Below are 15,971 nucleotides of genomic sequence, written 5' to 3' on the forward strand. Positions count from 1 at the left end.
GCAAGTTAAAGAAACTTATGCAGACGTTAAGTAGCTTCGAGGCTGGAATCCAAGGCCAGGGTTAGACACTAGCTAACAAAGGAAAGCCAGCGTGTCCTCACATTACCAGCCTTTGGCAAGCTCGCTTTGTAAAGCCTTCATCTTCAGCAAGATGGAGGCCCAAGAGCACAGAGGACAACTACACCTGGACATGCCGTGAACAAACTGACTGACAAAAAACTGTGCAGCTCTACATTTAGTAGGTATCAGTCTCACAATTTGAGTCTTTTTTTATGAACATGACATGTATTTCCACCTTTTTGCTTGATAAATGATAACTCCACAAGTTTGCTTGATAAAGATAAAAAGGGGGAGAAATAGAAAAGAGACATAACGAGGGTTTATTATTCCTCTAAAAGAAAACAGAGAACATGGCACTTTTATGTTCCTGAAGCCTCTTACCTGTTGAAGGGCACTTAAAGGCAGGATTGTCCTCTACTGCTGGCACACTGGGAGCCTTGCAGGCAAACCTCTGCCAGTGCTGCTGCACGTGCTCCCCAGGATGCGCGGCATCAGCCTGACTCTCTTCGCTAGGCTGAGCCATCCGACTGCTCCCCACACTCTCTGTGCAGCGTGGGGGACCCTCACTGGGACTCATGGCCATCCCAGAGTCACCCCCAGGGGTGGGGTGGTACCAAACAGCCGCGGAGCCCACAGCACCAGGGCTATTCACAATAGAAAGGCAGATCCTTGGCAAATCAGGCTCATCGTCTTCAGGGATCGGGTTGTACCATATTTCTCCTTCATCATCTGCATCATCATCCTCACCAAAGTCCAAAGCAGCGCTCCTGGGCGCAGCAGGGCTCGCGGTGCTTGGTAGGGCACCCACAGGAGCGCAGCTTCGTGTGGGGCGCTGCCGCCCCACTGGGGATGTGGAAGGAGCCCGTGGCACCACAGGCTCAGGCAGCGGGATGGGAGATTTGGGTACCAGGATAACGGCCCCGTGCGTTTCCTTACAGGGGTCATCTTCTTCCCGAGGAGGAGGTCGGTGCGTGCTCTGCTGTAGCCAGCTGCGTTTCTTAGAAACAGTAACGCTGTTCACCTGTGGCTTGTGCTCAGGGACCTCGCTGGCCTGGGGGGACTTGGGCTCCTTCCTGCTTCTCGAAGCTATGTAAACATTTTCTATTAAATCTGTTCCCAGAAAGAAAGGCAAAAAGAGAGGGAAAGACAAATATTTAGTTTATCGTTTTGCTTTTGACAGATGAACACATACGCTGCCACAAGACATCTGCATTAGACCTCATTCGAGAGGACAAAAGATAAGTTGAAATCTAGTTTTGTGATCACATCAGCCTCTCACAGGAGAACAAGTACATAATTAATAGAGTCAGGCTTGTTTGGCTGTATTTTTAACACCATGTAATTTATATAAATGGCAGTGAGATAGCTCTGCTGAAAGGTCACGCATACTTACATAGAAATAGCTGCTTTTTTCCTGCAAAGTTCAGGTAGAATTGGTTTGAAAAGTTGCTACATAGTATTTCTCCAGTTTACTTACATCAATGAAGAAACAGTCCCCGATTTCCATGTAATGTACCACTTAAATGGCTACAAAAACCCCACACAGCCTCCCTTCTAGACTTACATATAAATAAAGGTCAGGCTATCTCCTGCACAAAAACCTCCAGAAAGGGCTGTCCTTACCAGCTTTATCCTATACTTAAGACAGAAGCATCCCCTGATTTGTGGGGAATAAAATGAAACACACCACCTTGAAAGGAAGGCAGGAGGAAGAAATGCTGGGAAGTTTTGAAGTACCTTATCACACAACAAAAACTGCATGCGACACCTGATCAAATTCCACTGACTGCTCCCAGAACTTGACACAATTTCTTTAAAGCAACAGCCAAATGTTTAATCATGCATCAAAAAAGTCACTTTGTTTAGGCCCCGTGTCTGAGCACGCCCAAGCAGCCCACCAGCAGCAGTGCCATACCCCTGGTACCCCCAGCAGGCTGCAGGGCACCACAGCAGTCCGTCCAGGGGGGTGCAAGAAGACAGCACCTCACGCCCAAGCAAGCACCGGCCCCTTCGCTAGGACTGGAAGGAAAGCTGCAAATGCATCCAACTTACAAACAGGGAATGGAGGTCAGCCAACCCTCCGCGGAGGAGGACAACCCAGACAGGGTTTGCTCAGCCACCAAGTCTAAATGAGGATAACTGCCTTCTCATAAAACAGAAAACTTGTTTTCATGCGAAGCCCTCTGCAACTGGAAATTCCAGCTGGAAGCAGCTATTTGATACTGCTTGAACATTATTCTCAGCAAAAAATTATTTACACACCAATAATGGATCTTAAAATACGGGCACCTCTCTGGAGGACTCAAGGAGCAGCTCTGTAAAGCCAGCCAAGTTCACTGTAGACAGGGAGACAGGAACGAGACTGTCACTTGAACACCTTCCCTTCGACCCTTTTTTTAGGTTTGTACTTTTAATGATAGAAGAGATCCTTGATAAGATCTGAAACACCATCATTTCATTTGATGAAAGATTCATCATTTAATGATTTTATTTTAAAAGTGAGGTTTACTTGTTTAGCTAAACTACAATATAAACACCATTTGTTACCTGAAGAATTAACTTGGTTCAAAGAACTAACAAAATTAACCGTGCTCGTTTTGAAGCCTGTACACACCTTCACTGAAGTGCTTTGCTACACTAGGGCCCAAGTCAGCATGTTAACAGAATCTAGGGAAAACGTGAAAGCAGGGCTGAGGACGCAGATCTCTGGCAAAGTTTCAGTGATTTGGCAGCAGCTGTATTCCTTCCCCCACCCAGAGCCTGGAAACGTAAGCGTGCCACCGTAAAGGCTCCCCTTCACACAATTTTACTACTCTTTCAAATAAGAACTAACCAAAAGAAGAGGAAACCAATCTGCAGCAGGCGCAGGGCTATGGCTGCATTTCCAAGAAGTCAGTTTGGATCGGTGACCTCTTGGGCAGGCATCCTCCCGCCGGTGACGGCAACCTCAAAGCCCTCCAACTTCTGCATGGCCAGCCCAAGGCACGGCCCCTGCTCCAGTGGCACAAATAGATGGGAGCATCCGAGAGCTATATTTCCACAAAGAAAATTATGTCCTGTTTCAGCATAGACACGCAGGCCCTTCCACATAACCTCCTGCCGTTAAGGCAGCCTACAATTCCCAAAGCGGCAGGCTCCTAAGTAGTACAGGGTGCCTAAATATATACCCAGTGCCACATCTGGCATCAGCCTCTGGCTGCCCTTTGGTCCCAGCCACAGCAAACGCACAGAGCAAGTTCACCTTTGTTTTCAACATGCATCCGGGTACCTCGATAACAAACCATCCGCAAAAGCTTACCACAGAAACATTAATAAGCAAGCACCTCCAGCACACTCCCGTAATCCTACTGCTTGCAGAGACACGCCAGCTACCACACGTACCCAAAAGCAGCCCTTCTCAGTCTCCCACCCAGCCAACGTGCTGACAGAGGTCATCGATTGGAAGTGTTCACTGAATCTCTTCTAAATGATGCACTTACCCATACATCTTCCAGCTGCAGTTTTTGCAGGCGATAGCAATATTTGCAAGCGTTGCTTCCCCTCTGCTCGAACTTGGCCCTGCTCCTGAAAGCCCTTATGCCTGTGTTTATTTTAGTAACAAACTGTTTCACATGCAAGTATCTGCACAACCAGCGGTTCAGTATCACAGAGTGAGTTTTCCAGGTCGTTAGATGTTACAGTAACGAGCCAATTTTAAATAAATACAAAGCTTTCAGAGATACACAGGTCAGGCACGGAGTTTTTGTTCTGGAGCAAAGTTTCACTCAGAAGAACGCTGCCTACTGTCTATTTGTACTTTAATATATTTAACATATGCTAAAAAGGCAGCCCAGACCTCCGTGCAAATACAGAACGCGACAACGGTTCCTTCCCAAGAGGCTTCGATGCAGTATTTAAGGAGTCGGGTGCCCCCTTCACCTTCCCCTCTACCTACGGAAACTTAAATGCATTTAAAAAATTTAAAAATACACTGAAAAGCTAAGCCATTGCGGTAACAACAGCGGCACGGTCCGAACGCGGAGGCGCCGCGTGTGAAGCCCAAGGGGGCGACGGCCGCCCCCGCCCCGCCCGGGGGAAGCGCCGCCGCGCACCGGCGTTGCCCGCACCGGGACACAAGTCCCGGCCCTTCTGGCGGCTATTTTCAACGCGTTTTCTTGCGCCACTAAGTTTTCTAGCAAAACTATAAAATAATTAGGAGTTTAAGGGGAACTACAGCAGGACTCAACACCGCTCTGGAAGCCGTCAAATGCACCTCGAGAAGCCAGCCAAGCAGCGCGCAGGAGCCGCAGGCGGCGGCGGGGCAGGGAGCCGCGGCGGTTCCCGCACGGCGCGGGTGCGAGCCCGGAGCCGGCTCCGCTGCGGGAGCCCTCACCCCGAGAGGAAGAGCGGTTACTGCCGCGACGACGCTACCGCTGCGGGCCGGCCCGAGAGCCGAGACCAGGGGCGGCCCCGGCCCGCGGCTCCCCGGGGAGCGGGCACGGCGCGCCCCGGGGCTCCGAGTCCCTGGGCGGCGGGGGCACCGGCCGCTCGGCTGGCGAAGGGGTGGCCGCGGGCGGGCGGACAGCCGGGGCCCGGCGGCGCACACTTACCCTGCGGGGCGCAGATCCCGCCGTGGCGGTGCCCGGCGCCCGCCGCCGCGCCGCGCTGGGACCTCCTGCCCCGCAGCTTGGAGAGCGTCCTGCGGAGCGGGTCGGCCATACCTGGGTGCTGCCGCCCTCAGCGGGCGCTGCCCCCCGGCCCGCGGGAGCCGGCAGCCCCCCTGCGCAGCGGCGGCGGCAGCCCTGGGCCGCGCTGCCCCATGGCGGCGTGGCTCCGCGCGCCCGGCCCCGGCTCCGCCGCGCACATACTTGGCATAGCTGAGCGGGGTGAGAGGGCGGCGCGCACTGCGCATGCCCGCCGGGGGGCGCCGCCCGCCCCGCCCCGCCCCGCCCCAGGGGCGCCCGCTGCCGCGGCGGGGGCTGCACCGCCCGGGACGGCCCCTGCGGCGCGGAGGGGAAGGGGTGCCGCCCCGGCCCGCCGGAGGGGACCCGGCCCCTACGGTGCGGGGCTGGGGGCCCGCTGTGCCTGCCGGTGGCGGCCTGAGCACCTGGGGTCACCGCGGGCAGGTGGCCGGGCTGCCCCGGGCACGGTCGCCCGAGCCCGTGAGCCACCATTGCCGGGCTGCACCCGGGCATCCTCCGTCACCGTGCGCACGGTCTGCCCCGCCACAGCGCTGGGGATCCACGTTTTAAATGCTGCTTTCCCCCTCACGGTAATTGCCCCCCAAGAAACCAATCTGTAGGCTGCGAGCTAATTTCTCCCCTCTGGGCTCAGGCCGTGCTGCGGCAGCCCCGCTCCCCGGCAGGACTTTAGGCCGCTCCGGGCAGCACGGCTGGCCCTCCGAGAGCCTTTGCCCAGAGCAGTGCCAGCAACGCGGGGGCGAGGTTGGCCTCGGTGGTGGCCACTCTAGTGTTCCAACCGAAATGCCACACAGGTGGAAGACACGTGGCATGAGGGCAGCATGGATGCTGCACAGGCTGCTGACGCGGGCGAAAATTCGGGGTTTGTGTGCGTCTTGCTCAGCTGCATCGAACATCAGTTCCATTAGCAAGTGCACAGCCCCGAAACCTGCCCTGGGGAATGGAACGGCACGTCGCTGATTTTTGTACCCAGATAAAGTGCTGCAGCACCTTTCATTGGTGAACACTTCCATGGGTCCGTGCCTCCTGCATTTCGTTTTGTTATAAGCAGCTTCAGGAATATGTTTTGCAACCTGTAGGATACGACACGTCCTACAAGCGATCTGCAACACGCCTATCTCGCGGTGGGTCTCCTTCGCCGTCTCCTACCCGTCAGTGGCAGGTGGGATGCAGCCTTCCCGCACCCGAGCACAGCACCCCCGGCACACGGCCAGCCCCGCAGTGGGCCAAAGGAAGCGCTCATTTGGTCCTGGGGAAAACCACGGCAGCTCACAAATTCACACACATTCACAGATTTCCCCTCTTAACAATTTTTGAGGGTGGTTTAATGATTCAATCATTTGAAAGGAAATCTTCCTGAAGAACAAAATTAGGTTAAAATTTTGAATGTTTATATGTGAGACACCACCAGTAGTAACCCAGTAATACCTGTACTTCTACAATGTAGAAAAGCCCATTACAGAGTAGTTATGATTTCTCTTCATCTAAAATAAATCTCCCAATAGTTATCCTACGTCACATTGCAACAACTTGAAATGCCATTCTGCCATCCTGTCTTTTGAAACCATTTGCACTCCTTTAAACACACATATTGGGAAATATCTGTGTACCATTTTAGGAGCAAGATGTAAAACCATTCCAGAATGCCTTTGTTTGGGAAAAATCAGGTGAGATGGTGGTGGCTGAGGCTCCCAACGCTCACTACTGTGCAGGTGAGGAGCTGCAAGGCCCAACAGCTCTGCCTGGCCCCTGTTCCTGCGTGGTCACATCCTGCCCCTCTGACAGCCGCATCACAGCATGCGTGGGCTGGGTTAGGAGCAGCATCTCAGGCAAAGCAGCAGGCAAGAAATGCATAAAACCAAAACTGTCAGTGCTTTTCTGACAGTGCACTCACTGTGCACAATTAATGCATCTGCCTCCAGCAGATCAATTCATAGCTACATTTCCTTTTTTACCTATGGGCCCAGGCAAAGCCCAGCGCCGCCTCCTCCAACCTGATCCTACCCGTTTGAGTGGTTAAGCTTTCATTCCCAAAAACCCCTTTGATTTCCAGGCTGGAATCAGTATGAAAAAGTCAGCCTTTTACTATACCTTCCAGCACTGCAGTCCTGATCTGCAAGGATACAGTCAAAGAACAAAAGTATAAACATATTTGATGTTGGGGGTTTTTTGGTGGTGGTGGTGGTGTTCATAGTATAGTCAGATGCTGAAACAGGTTGCCCAGAAAAGCTGTGGGAACTCCACCTTGGAGACACTGAAAACTTGGCTGGCCCTGGCCAAGCTCACCTACACAGCTCCTGCTCTGTGTTGGGGCTGACCAGAGGACCTCCAGAGCTCCCGTTCAACCTATATTACTCTCCCAACTCAAAACCTTTCCTTGTACTGGAACTGCCATTCTCCCTAGCTCGCACATGGTTTGGGTAGAAGGAAAGAAGTCCAGCTGAGCAGAACATCAGTGACAAAATCCCCGGTAAAATTCTGCATGGGCATCACAGCTCAACTACGCTGACCTTACTGATGTTATCAGGAGGTTAGCTGTGCCACCAGCAAATGTATGCCTGAACCAAAGGGCATGCATTTGAAGTCTGGAAAAGGGAATCTGCTCCGTTAAAACCCACTGAAAATATTCAAAACAGCTAGCAGATGATCTCTGGGCTGTTTCTGCAAGAAAAAGTTGTTGCAACCATTTCAAATTGAGTGAACAAAAGAAGTCTATGCCTACCTTCACTGTCATCTCCACACCTGCAGATTTCCCACCTGTTCTAATGGGAAATCAGATTCCTCCTGTCTACCTGTGCTTTAGACTGTCTGAATTAGCTCCCTAATGAATAACAACTTACTGCACTTGAAGTAACTGTATGTAACTTTTAGCAAGTTCTTTTTATTCAGGTGGCATTTTTGGAAATTTTTGTTACCTGGATACTTTCTCTTAGCAATTAAAGCCATTTCAGTAAAAGTCGCTGCTAGCCAGAGTAAGGACCAAATCCTGCAAAGAACTGGGGCGGTGATGTTTGGTGTGGAGTACTGCCTTCTCCCATGAGTATTAGCTACGGAAACAAAAGAAAATTCATCATCATTGTGTCTCCTTTGCTGGTTCACACAGTATTTTCTTCATGTTCTATACGGTTTTAAATGTTAGCTTAAGCATTTAGATTATTCCTCTATGCAATAGGCACACAGGAAATAGCTCGGTGAAAAGCTGCCAGTAGTTGAGTCTATAAACACAGTTTGATCTGTATCTTAGAAAATTGTTTCCATTCCAAACTGTGGTTACAAAGCACTTTTTCTTGTTGGCAGCTGGATATTTTTTAAATCCCTATGCATCCCGTATTTGCCCAATAGAGTTGGCATTGATCTCACACAAAAAAAACCCCACAACCCTGCAGATAAAATAACATTAAGGATCTGGCTGGAACTAACTTGAGCCAGTGGAGTAAGAGTCAAAGCTGAGCTTTTGTTTTCAGCTCAGCCTGTTTTGTTCAGGAGCTGCAAAGCACACACTGCTGAACGCGAGTCCTTTTACTCAGCCTTCTGCAAAAAGTAGAAGCTACTTCAAGACGATGGGACTAGAGCCTGCATCCACTCGAAGAGGCTTCTTATTAGGAGATTGGCAAATATTTAGGACCGGTTAAATGGTGTGACTTTAAACAAATAGAAAGCAGTATTCTTCTGAAGGTACAAAGAGAAGCATTTTTAAAAGTTTTTCTTATTAACAGACTGAGATTTCGCCAATCAATTAATCTTTTCTGAGTTGATGACGTGAGAATTGTGAATGACTGTGCAAGCAAAAAAGTCAAACTTAAGCTGCAAAAAAAAGTGCATCAATGAGAATGACATCCCCGGAGTGAAGAAGCTGCTGCATAGGTGGCAGTGTTTGGGCACTGATATAGCTGAATGAAGAAATTACGCAGATAATTAGTTCCTAATAAAAGACTGAAGAGTAACCTTTACAGCCTTGCTGACAGTGTCAGAGATCAGCTCTGCCCCAGCAGATACGCTGAAGAAGCTGTGCTTTCCTAAGGACACAGGCTTTTGTTTGCGTGCACGCTCAGTTTTGAACTGCTCTGGTCTGACTTCAGAAAATTCCATCCCTCACAGCATATAAGATGTCTTCAGATGTCTGTCCTCAGAAATAAAAGTTACATATTAATTTAGGATGTAACTGTGCAAAGATATACCTTATTTTACTTCAGTGAGATTCATTTGTGTGAGTAAAACTAAAAGTGCCTGGAAACGTGAATGAGTCTCCTTTTCATCAAAGCTTTGCAAATCGGTGTCTTTCCTCTCTCAAGACCTGTCGCAGACAGGGGGATAAAGTGACAACTATATGACTAAAGCGGAGCTGATGACAGCTGGGAACTGGAAGCATTTGAATGCCCCAATAAAATCTGTGAGCACTCTTTTTATTGAAAGCGTCTGCCTTCCTGACATCGAAATGGACTGAAACAAGAGTCCCATGAAACTCTATCAGGCGGTAACAGCCGTGTGCATTATCCCCAGCCTGCCAAATGACTGATGTCTCTCAGATGCAGACACCACTACAGTCATCCATACCTTTTCTACCCCCAGACCCTATTTTGAACTGGCCAGCCGAGGCACCCCAGAGGCCCAGAGGGTCCAGGATACAGCTGATTATCTTCTTAGGAAGACAAACTAATGGGAGAAAGAAACATTTATATTCTAAACCTGAGGAGGTAGCTAGACAACAGGCTGAACAAAGCTGAAGGTGTTCATTACCAACACGGCTCCACCATCTGCTCCCCAGTCTGAAACCATTTGCAGTTGGGGTTGCACTTTTTAAAAGCAAATTTTAGAGCCTCCAAGAGCAGTCAAGTGTTTGGCTCAGACCATCAACTCCCTTCTAGAGCGCATCCTTGTCAGAAACCTCCTTAATCCAGAACTGCTTTAAGAGGCACTGCAGTCAAGATCTTATACCCAGTGCACCACCCCTGCGTTGCTGGTGCTGGGCCGTGTCCAGCCAAACAAGGTGCCTCCTCACAAAGAGGTAATGGACCTCTAAGAAGGCACCACCACCACCAGTTCCTCTCTGACTCCTGTGGCATGGGCCGCCTGGGCTCTGGCAATGTGACTTGTAGCATCAGGATGGTGGCTACCCTGCCTGGATGTGAAGTGCTGAGCCCATTGCTCCAGTGGCATGGTCTACTTGCCTTGTTAAGGTGTGATTAAAGTTAAACAGGATAGGATTTTAAGAACCACGTAAGGTTAGCCTAGATTCAAACAAGCGGTGTTGTAGAAATACTTCTGCTCATAGCTATCAGCTAAGTTAAGCAGCAGGAGCATTCATGGCTCTGCCTTCTGTGCTTTGTTTAAACAGACAGTAATTCATGCTCTTTTTAGTATCTTGCACTTATTTTTTTAAGTTGGTATTTGTCTTTTTAGAGAATGCAAGCTAACATCCCTCTGAGCTTTTCAAAACATGTTACTGAACTTCAGGGCTGTCATTACCACCTCTGGCTGCAATCTTACAGCATGCCAGTGCTATGGTAGGGTGCCAGTCTCACTGAAGATATGCTAAAAATACCAAAGTATTTTGGATACAAAGAAGTCAAAGCATTACCCATGCGGTAAAAATAGTCAGTATCATGACCATCATCACCATTACCTTCTCCTAACATGGAGGCAAAACCAGCAGACGGGTGACACTCCACCTTGGTTGAAGAGAAAATAAACACCGACAAAGAGTGTAAAATGTTTGGGCAAAAGAAAGATGCATTCAGATTTATGCTCAAAACACTAGGATATCCTCTACAGAGGAACTGAAATCACTAAATAAGCATTTCTCTGTCTGTTTTGTCCTATCTCTCTAGGCCAGGACCACATTTGCAGTCCTGCCGTTTCTGCCCCTGCTTTCTGCAGGGGAGAAGTAAAGCTCTTGGCTCTCACCCACATCCGCCTGTGGGACATCCTTCCTCTTGGCCTTGTGCCTTCACAAAGTCTGTGCCATCGTTTGGTCTCTCACAGTATTTGGCTATTAATCCAAATTTGGATTAAACACAATATTTGTGAATCTCATCCCCTAACTAGCTAGAGTCATGAAGTTTTTGAGCTGTGTCCTGTAGCAGCTCCAGTTAATGTTGTAGGGGAGTGCTGTACCGACCGACAGACCCTTAGCACAGCCCAGGGTCTGCCAGTCCACACAACAGAGTCCAGGAGATGTTGCAAGGTACATCTACCATAAATCCCATTATGCACAGGGTCCTAAAACATGCTGCATATGCAAAATGTACTTATTAAAAATCCTGCAAAACTTAAACACTGTAAGAAGAATAAATGCTGTAAGAAGAATATCCTGAATGGCTTCCAATCACCTACTAACAACCAACAAAATGCCAGAATGGGGGAACACATTTAATATATTCATAGGGGAATCCACTTTCTTAAAGTTCCTTACTTTCACCATTAGAAATAGCAAACTGGTTTTTAAATCCTCAGCCTCAAAACTCTGCATTTCAAGTCAGAGTGAAGTACAGAGTACTTCTAAATGCTGTAAAAGGAAAGGCAGTATTTAAAAAGGGAAGTGAAAAAGTCCTTAAATTGCAAGGGTGATCCTTTTTAAGAAGTGTATATAGTGTACTGTGCTCAAAGTACTTAAAATAATCACAGGGATGCCTTAAAGATGTGTTTTTATAATCTTAAATTTTAAGTAACTCATGTTGTTTCTGTAGCCAAAATCTGCCAATGACTTTCATGTGTTGAAAGGATCTAGTCTATTCTGCTCTTTTGTGCAAGGTAAGTAATTTTATTAGTAAAAAAACTTTCTATGTGTGCATATATGATCATTTTATAATAGTTATCCTGGATATTACAAAGCAAAAATATGGGGAAAAGAAGCCTTAGAAACCCAGCATATCACCTCAGGCTGCTGAGAGATCTGTGGAATTTCATATGTGAAATACTCTCTTCTTTCTGTTGTGTGTGCATCAAATGGAGCAATCAGATAAGTTAATGGTAAGAAACTATGACAATGAAGTCTGTGCATGCATTAGCATGCTCATACCCGGCTTGTCTGCAGAATCTGAACAACACCGCTTCAGCACAGTGGCTGAAAACTAGAAAAGCATTCTTGTATAGCTACACAGGTGAACCCCAGAGTTTTTTTGCATCTCCTGGAGCACACCTATCAAGTAGAACAGAGTAAGACTGTGTTTCACCATAGAAAAAAAGTTTCCCTACTTAGGCCAGCCACTATGGAGCATGTGTTTTGACCTGATGAGCTTTCTTGACTTGTAAAAAACAACGAAGCAAGGAGAAGATTAGTACTGGATCCTGCCGGCTCCAGCCGAAGTCCCCCATTTGCAGACTTGCCAGGGTTGCTGCCTACTGTCTGCTGACAGCTTGCTCCCAACACTCACTCACTGCTGTGACAACAAGGAATGACAAAAATACAGCAGCTGATGGGAAGATGGCACAGTCAAGCTTCTCTTATGTTCATTACAACATTCAGTCACCCCTGGGAGGCACAGCCTAATCCAAGAAAATGGAGGTGAAGAAAAACAGATCTATAATCTCATGCGTGCTCCCTTAATCGCACGTCTTCTTGTTTGCCCATATTCAGACCAATCTCGTTTTAAATATCTTAAGTTATATGGTCCTATTATCCCGACAGTCTCACCAATCATGTGGTTAGGAAGCATTTCCAAATATTTAACCCAAATGTTAGTCCACTATTCTATCTAGTCATGTGTCACGTGATGTATTAGTGTAATGCCCTGCTAGTCTTCTGTGGCTGCTCAGACCATGGCACATTGTCCTAGGTGGCATCTCTTCCCATCCAGCCTAACAGACCGCACAGCAGGCACAGGTGACACCAGATGCTGTCACAGGGGGTGTCATCCAGTCCTTCATCGGTTCCTCTGAGTTTCCAGGAGTGTTACCTGGACAATAAAATATATATTTAAATGCGATTTAATCTTTCAAAGAATTGAAAATCTATTTACTTTTCACTTTGAAATATTTTCTGAGTGGGAGTGGAAAGTCCTTGTATCTCAGCTGATTTCAATCAAGTAGACGGGAAAGTCTACAAAGGCTTCTCTAGTGGGCCCTCACAGTAAGGGCACTCTTCAGGTGAGATCTGTTGTTGAGAAGTGTGAGCTATTGAAAATATTCAAAATATTTACATTCTTTAGCAGATAGAAGCACTACTTTATCCTAATCTCTAATTACTTGAGTTTCCAGCCATGCCTGTGTAACGTCCACAACAAAGACCCACAGCCTTCTAATACAACAAATTTCAGATAGATGTCACGAAGGTGGGGTTCTGAAAGACCATGTATATTTACTAGATTACATCCATTTTTCAAAGTCACTTTTCTTTGTTTAACCCCCCAACCTTCCTTCTCATTGCTCAAGTTTGTTCCCAAATGCCACATTTTTCTCCAGAATAAAAAGACTCATCAGTATGTAAAAACCAAGTATTTCAACTTCTGGATTTTTTACATTGAGCTGTGAAGATCTAAAAAGACTGATTTTTTTAGATCTATTTTTCAATGAGGTTAACTTTGTGTGTTTCCAAACACCAGTTTCTGTTCTGAAATATCAGGTGTGAAGTAATTTTCAGTGTTCTTCCAGTTTTGCCTGGCAAATTCCCCGTCTACATAGAAAAGAAACATCGCTAAACCGGATACACTGAGTGTACAAACCAAATTTGCATGGGAGGGACAAGGGCAGAGGGAAGTCTGAAACTAAAATTAACTCCAACTGGCTTTTCTGAACTGTTGTTTCCAAGGTGACAGAAACCCCTTTATTGCAAGGTTGCTCATTTATCTTGAACGGCTGCCAGGATTTTGATCTAATTTTTAGTTCTGAAGAACTAAAATTATCCCACTCCTCCTCAAAATAAAACTCAACCGACCAAACACAACAAAACAGATTTTAACTGTGTAGTGGCTTCTGCCTTTACCACCAGCAACAAAGAAAAATCAGGTCAAGCTGCAGAGCTGCCAGTTTTAGCATCCCTTCGGAAGATGTATCCCCACATCACATATTCTGATCACACGTATAGTTCATCAGGTCTCACAGGCTAAATTGTGTGCTAAGACCCTGTTCCAAGCTTGCAGCCTTTCTGAGCTGACGCGTTACACACTTCTGCGACAGACAGGACCCTGTCCAGGCAACTGTTGGCAGGTCAAAGCCTGAAGGCTGGGAAAGGTACATGTGTGTGGGGACACACACATGTGTCTCTTCAGGTCTTCATATGTGTTCACTACTAAGTATTTAGGGGGAAAAGAGCCCTAAGCAAGCACCAAAGACTGCCTCCTGTGCTCTATTAACAACCCCAAACCCGACAGTTTGTTTCAGCAGTGCTACTGGTGCAGTAAAGCTGATGCTTTGTTAACTCCAGTATTGAGTCTCAGAGCTTTTACGCCGAGATATCATTAACAACTTGTCTTAGGATTGAACACCCTGGCTTGCACAGCATGTTTTCCTTCTTTATGGACAAAACCTGTTACATTCCTTTTCCTTCCCCAGTCCTGCCCCTTCCTCCCACCAACATCCCGCACTCACAGAAAACACTCCAAAAATTTGACTCAGAATCATCTTCCCCCTCCACTTCGCCTGCTTCTGAAACACAAGAAATGAATTAATGCCCTAAGCCAGCAATTTTTCCTTTCTAAACAGCAAATGGGCTTAATGAAAACTCTTAGATATTTACCTGCTTTACCTGAACAACCCCAGAGAGCGATACCCCTGGTTTTACTTCCTCCCTTCCCCTCATCCCCTCCTTACCCTCACTTACTCTGCCACAGCTGAGCTCACTGTGGGGTTTTGGGGCAAGCACCGTGACACAGCTCCATAGAAGGTTCATTACCTGAAGCAGGACTTTACTGTCCCCAGTCCTCACCGCTACCGCAGCCCTCACACGCCTCTCTCTGTGGCTTTGGCTGTAACGCTGCCAGGGCCGTGAGCTTTGCCACACACAGGAGCAGAGCCCTCCCTAGGGAGCTACAATGTGTGTATTGGCCTCTTCGGTGGTCAGTTAGTGAAACCAGTCAGCAGCATCTGAACAGAGACAGGTTTACTGAGCGATCCTTTCAGCAGGAGCCCGTGTCTCCAGGGTCTGATGCGCACCAGCAGCAGCATGCGCGGCTGGTCCCGCTGGCTGCCCCCACCTCTGCCCACCCCGTGAAAACCAGTCCCTGACTCACAAAAGCATCCCGGTCTCCACTGGCGTTTCTGGTTCCAAACATCAGTTGAGAAGGACAACAATTGTTATGGATGGACATTAGGAAGGACAGCTTCCCAAGAAGGCATTTCCTTCACCGCCAACAGACGTGAGCCCTGTGACTCCCTGTGCTCAGTGCGGGGGCTGCTGTTGCCTTAGAGATCTGCACCAACTGAAAAAGAATCTGCTCTTCCCAGGCATCAGGGTCTCCTACAGGACTGGTTGATGCTCAGCTTTCCCCATTAAGAAGTCCTCACGCTGTAACCATTGGAGACTCCTGCCAGGCAAGAGAGCCAGTATCAAAGCAAGCATTGATTTCTTGTGCCAGCGGTAGTGACTGCAGCTGCCAACGCTGCTCACGCTCTGCGGGGAGGCAAAAGAGAGTGTGGCCAGCAGGATGCCAATGCACAACCATTCTCTCTGACTGGGTATCTTCTCAGATAACACATAAGACATCAGCTCTCCCTGCTTCGCTAATTCAGAGCACACCCCAGAAGCCCAAAGTCAAACTACTTGTCGTTCGCTATGCCAAGTCTTGCCAGCACTTAGTGTGCAATGTTTAGGAGTCCCATTAGGAAACGTACCCAAAGCATCAAAGAAAAGGTGAATGATGTATTTTTGTACGTCTGGTTCAGCAAACACTGCTGAGCCAATCGTCTACTGTAAAGCATGGGGAACACGGCATCTGTGTTTCTGTCTGAAAAGTACATCCATCTCCTCTGCTTGCCAGCTACATACAGAGAGGGAAGCTCCAAATGCTTTCAGCTTATTCAGCAGGGCCAAGCCCCATCTTATTAATGCAGCTATGACAACGCAGATCTATGCATCTCAGGCACTTTTAATATGCTTGTTGTACTGGCTTGCGGTCTCCCTGTCAGATTTGCATACAATTTTTTATTTTTTTTTTAAATAAACTCACAAATGTTAACCTGAAGCAGAATTTTTCTTTGCCTATCAGCAAAGAGCATCTGGAAATGATCAATCTCTCTTGCCACCTTGCCCAAATGTCCTCAAGGAGAAATTAATCTTTTGAGACATCTATACTGAAA

At 47.8% G+C, this 15,971-nt stretch overlaps 1 protein-coding gene across 2 annotated transcripts in view; it reads right to left on the reverse strand.

Moving 5' to 3' along the window:
* The window catches only part of SYDE2 (synapse defective Rho GTPase homolog 2), a 30,504-nt gene extending 25,609 nt beyond the window's left edge, over positions 1-4,895 (reverse strand). Inside the window, exons 1-2 of one of the 2 annotated variants that reach the window (XM_037404586.1) lie at positions 4,650-4,895; positions 442-1,170 (exon numbers count right to left, since the gene is read on the reverse strand). In XM_037404586.1, the coding sequence (XP_037260483.1) occupies positions 442-1,170; positions 4,650-4,758 (838 nt within the window). In that variant the 5' untranslated portion in view covers positions 4,759-4,895. Of the gene's footprint in view, positions 1-441; positions 1,171-3,539; positions 4,429-4,649 lie in introns of those variants that run through there. The other variant, XM_037404587.1, reaches the window with a different exon arrangement.
* Positions 4,896-15,971: the final 11,076 nt, after the last annotated feature.

The sequence above is a fragment of the Falco rusticolus genome, chromosome 11 (genome assembly GCF_015220075.1).
Source record: "Falco rusticolus isolate bFalRus1 chromosome 11, bFalRus1.pri, whole genome shotgun sequence".
Classification (NCBI taxonomy): domain Eukaryota; kingdom Metazoa; phylum Chordata; class Aves; order Falconiformes; family Falconidae; genus Falco; species Falco rusticolus.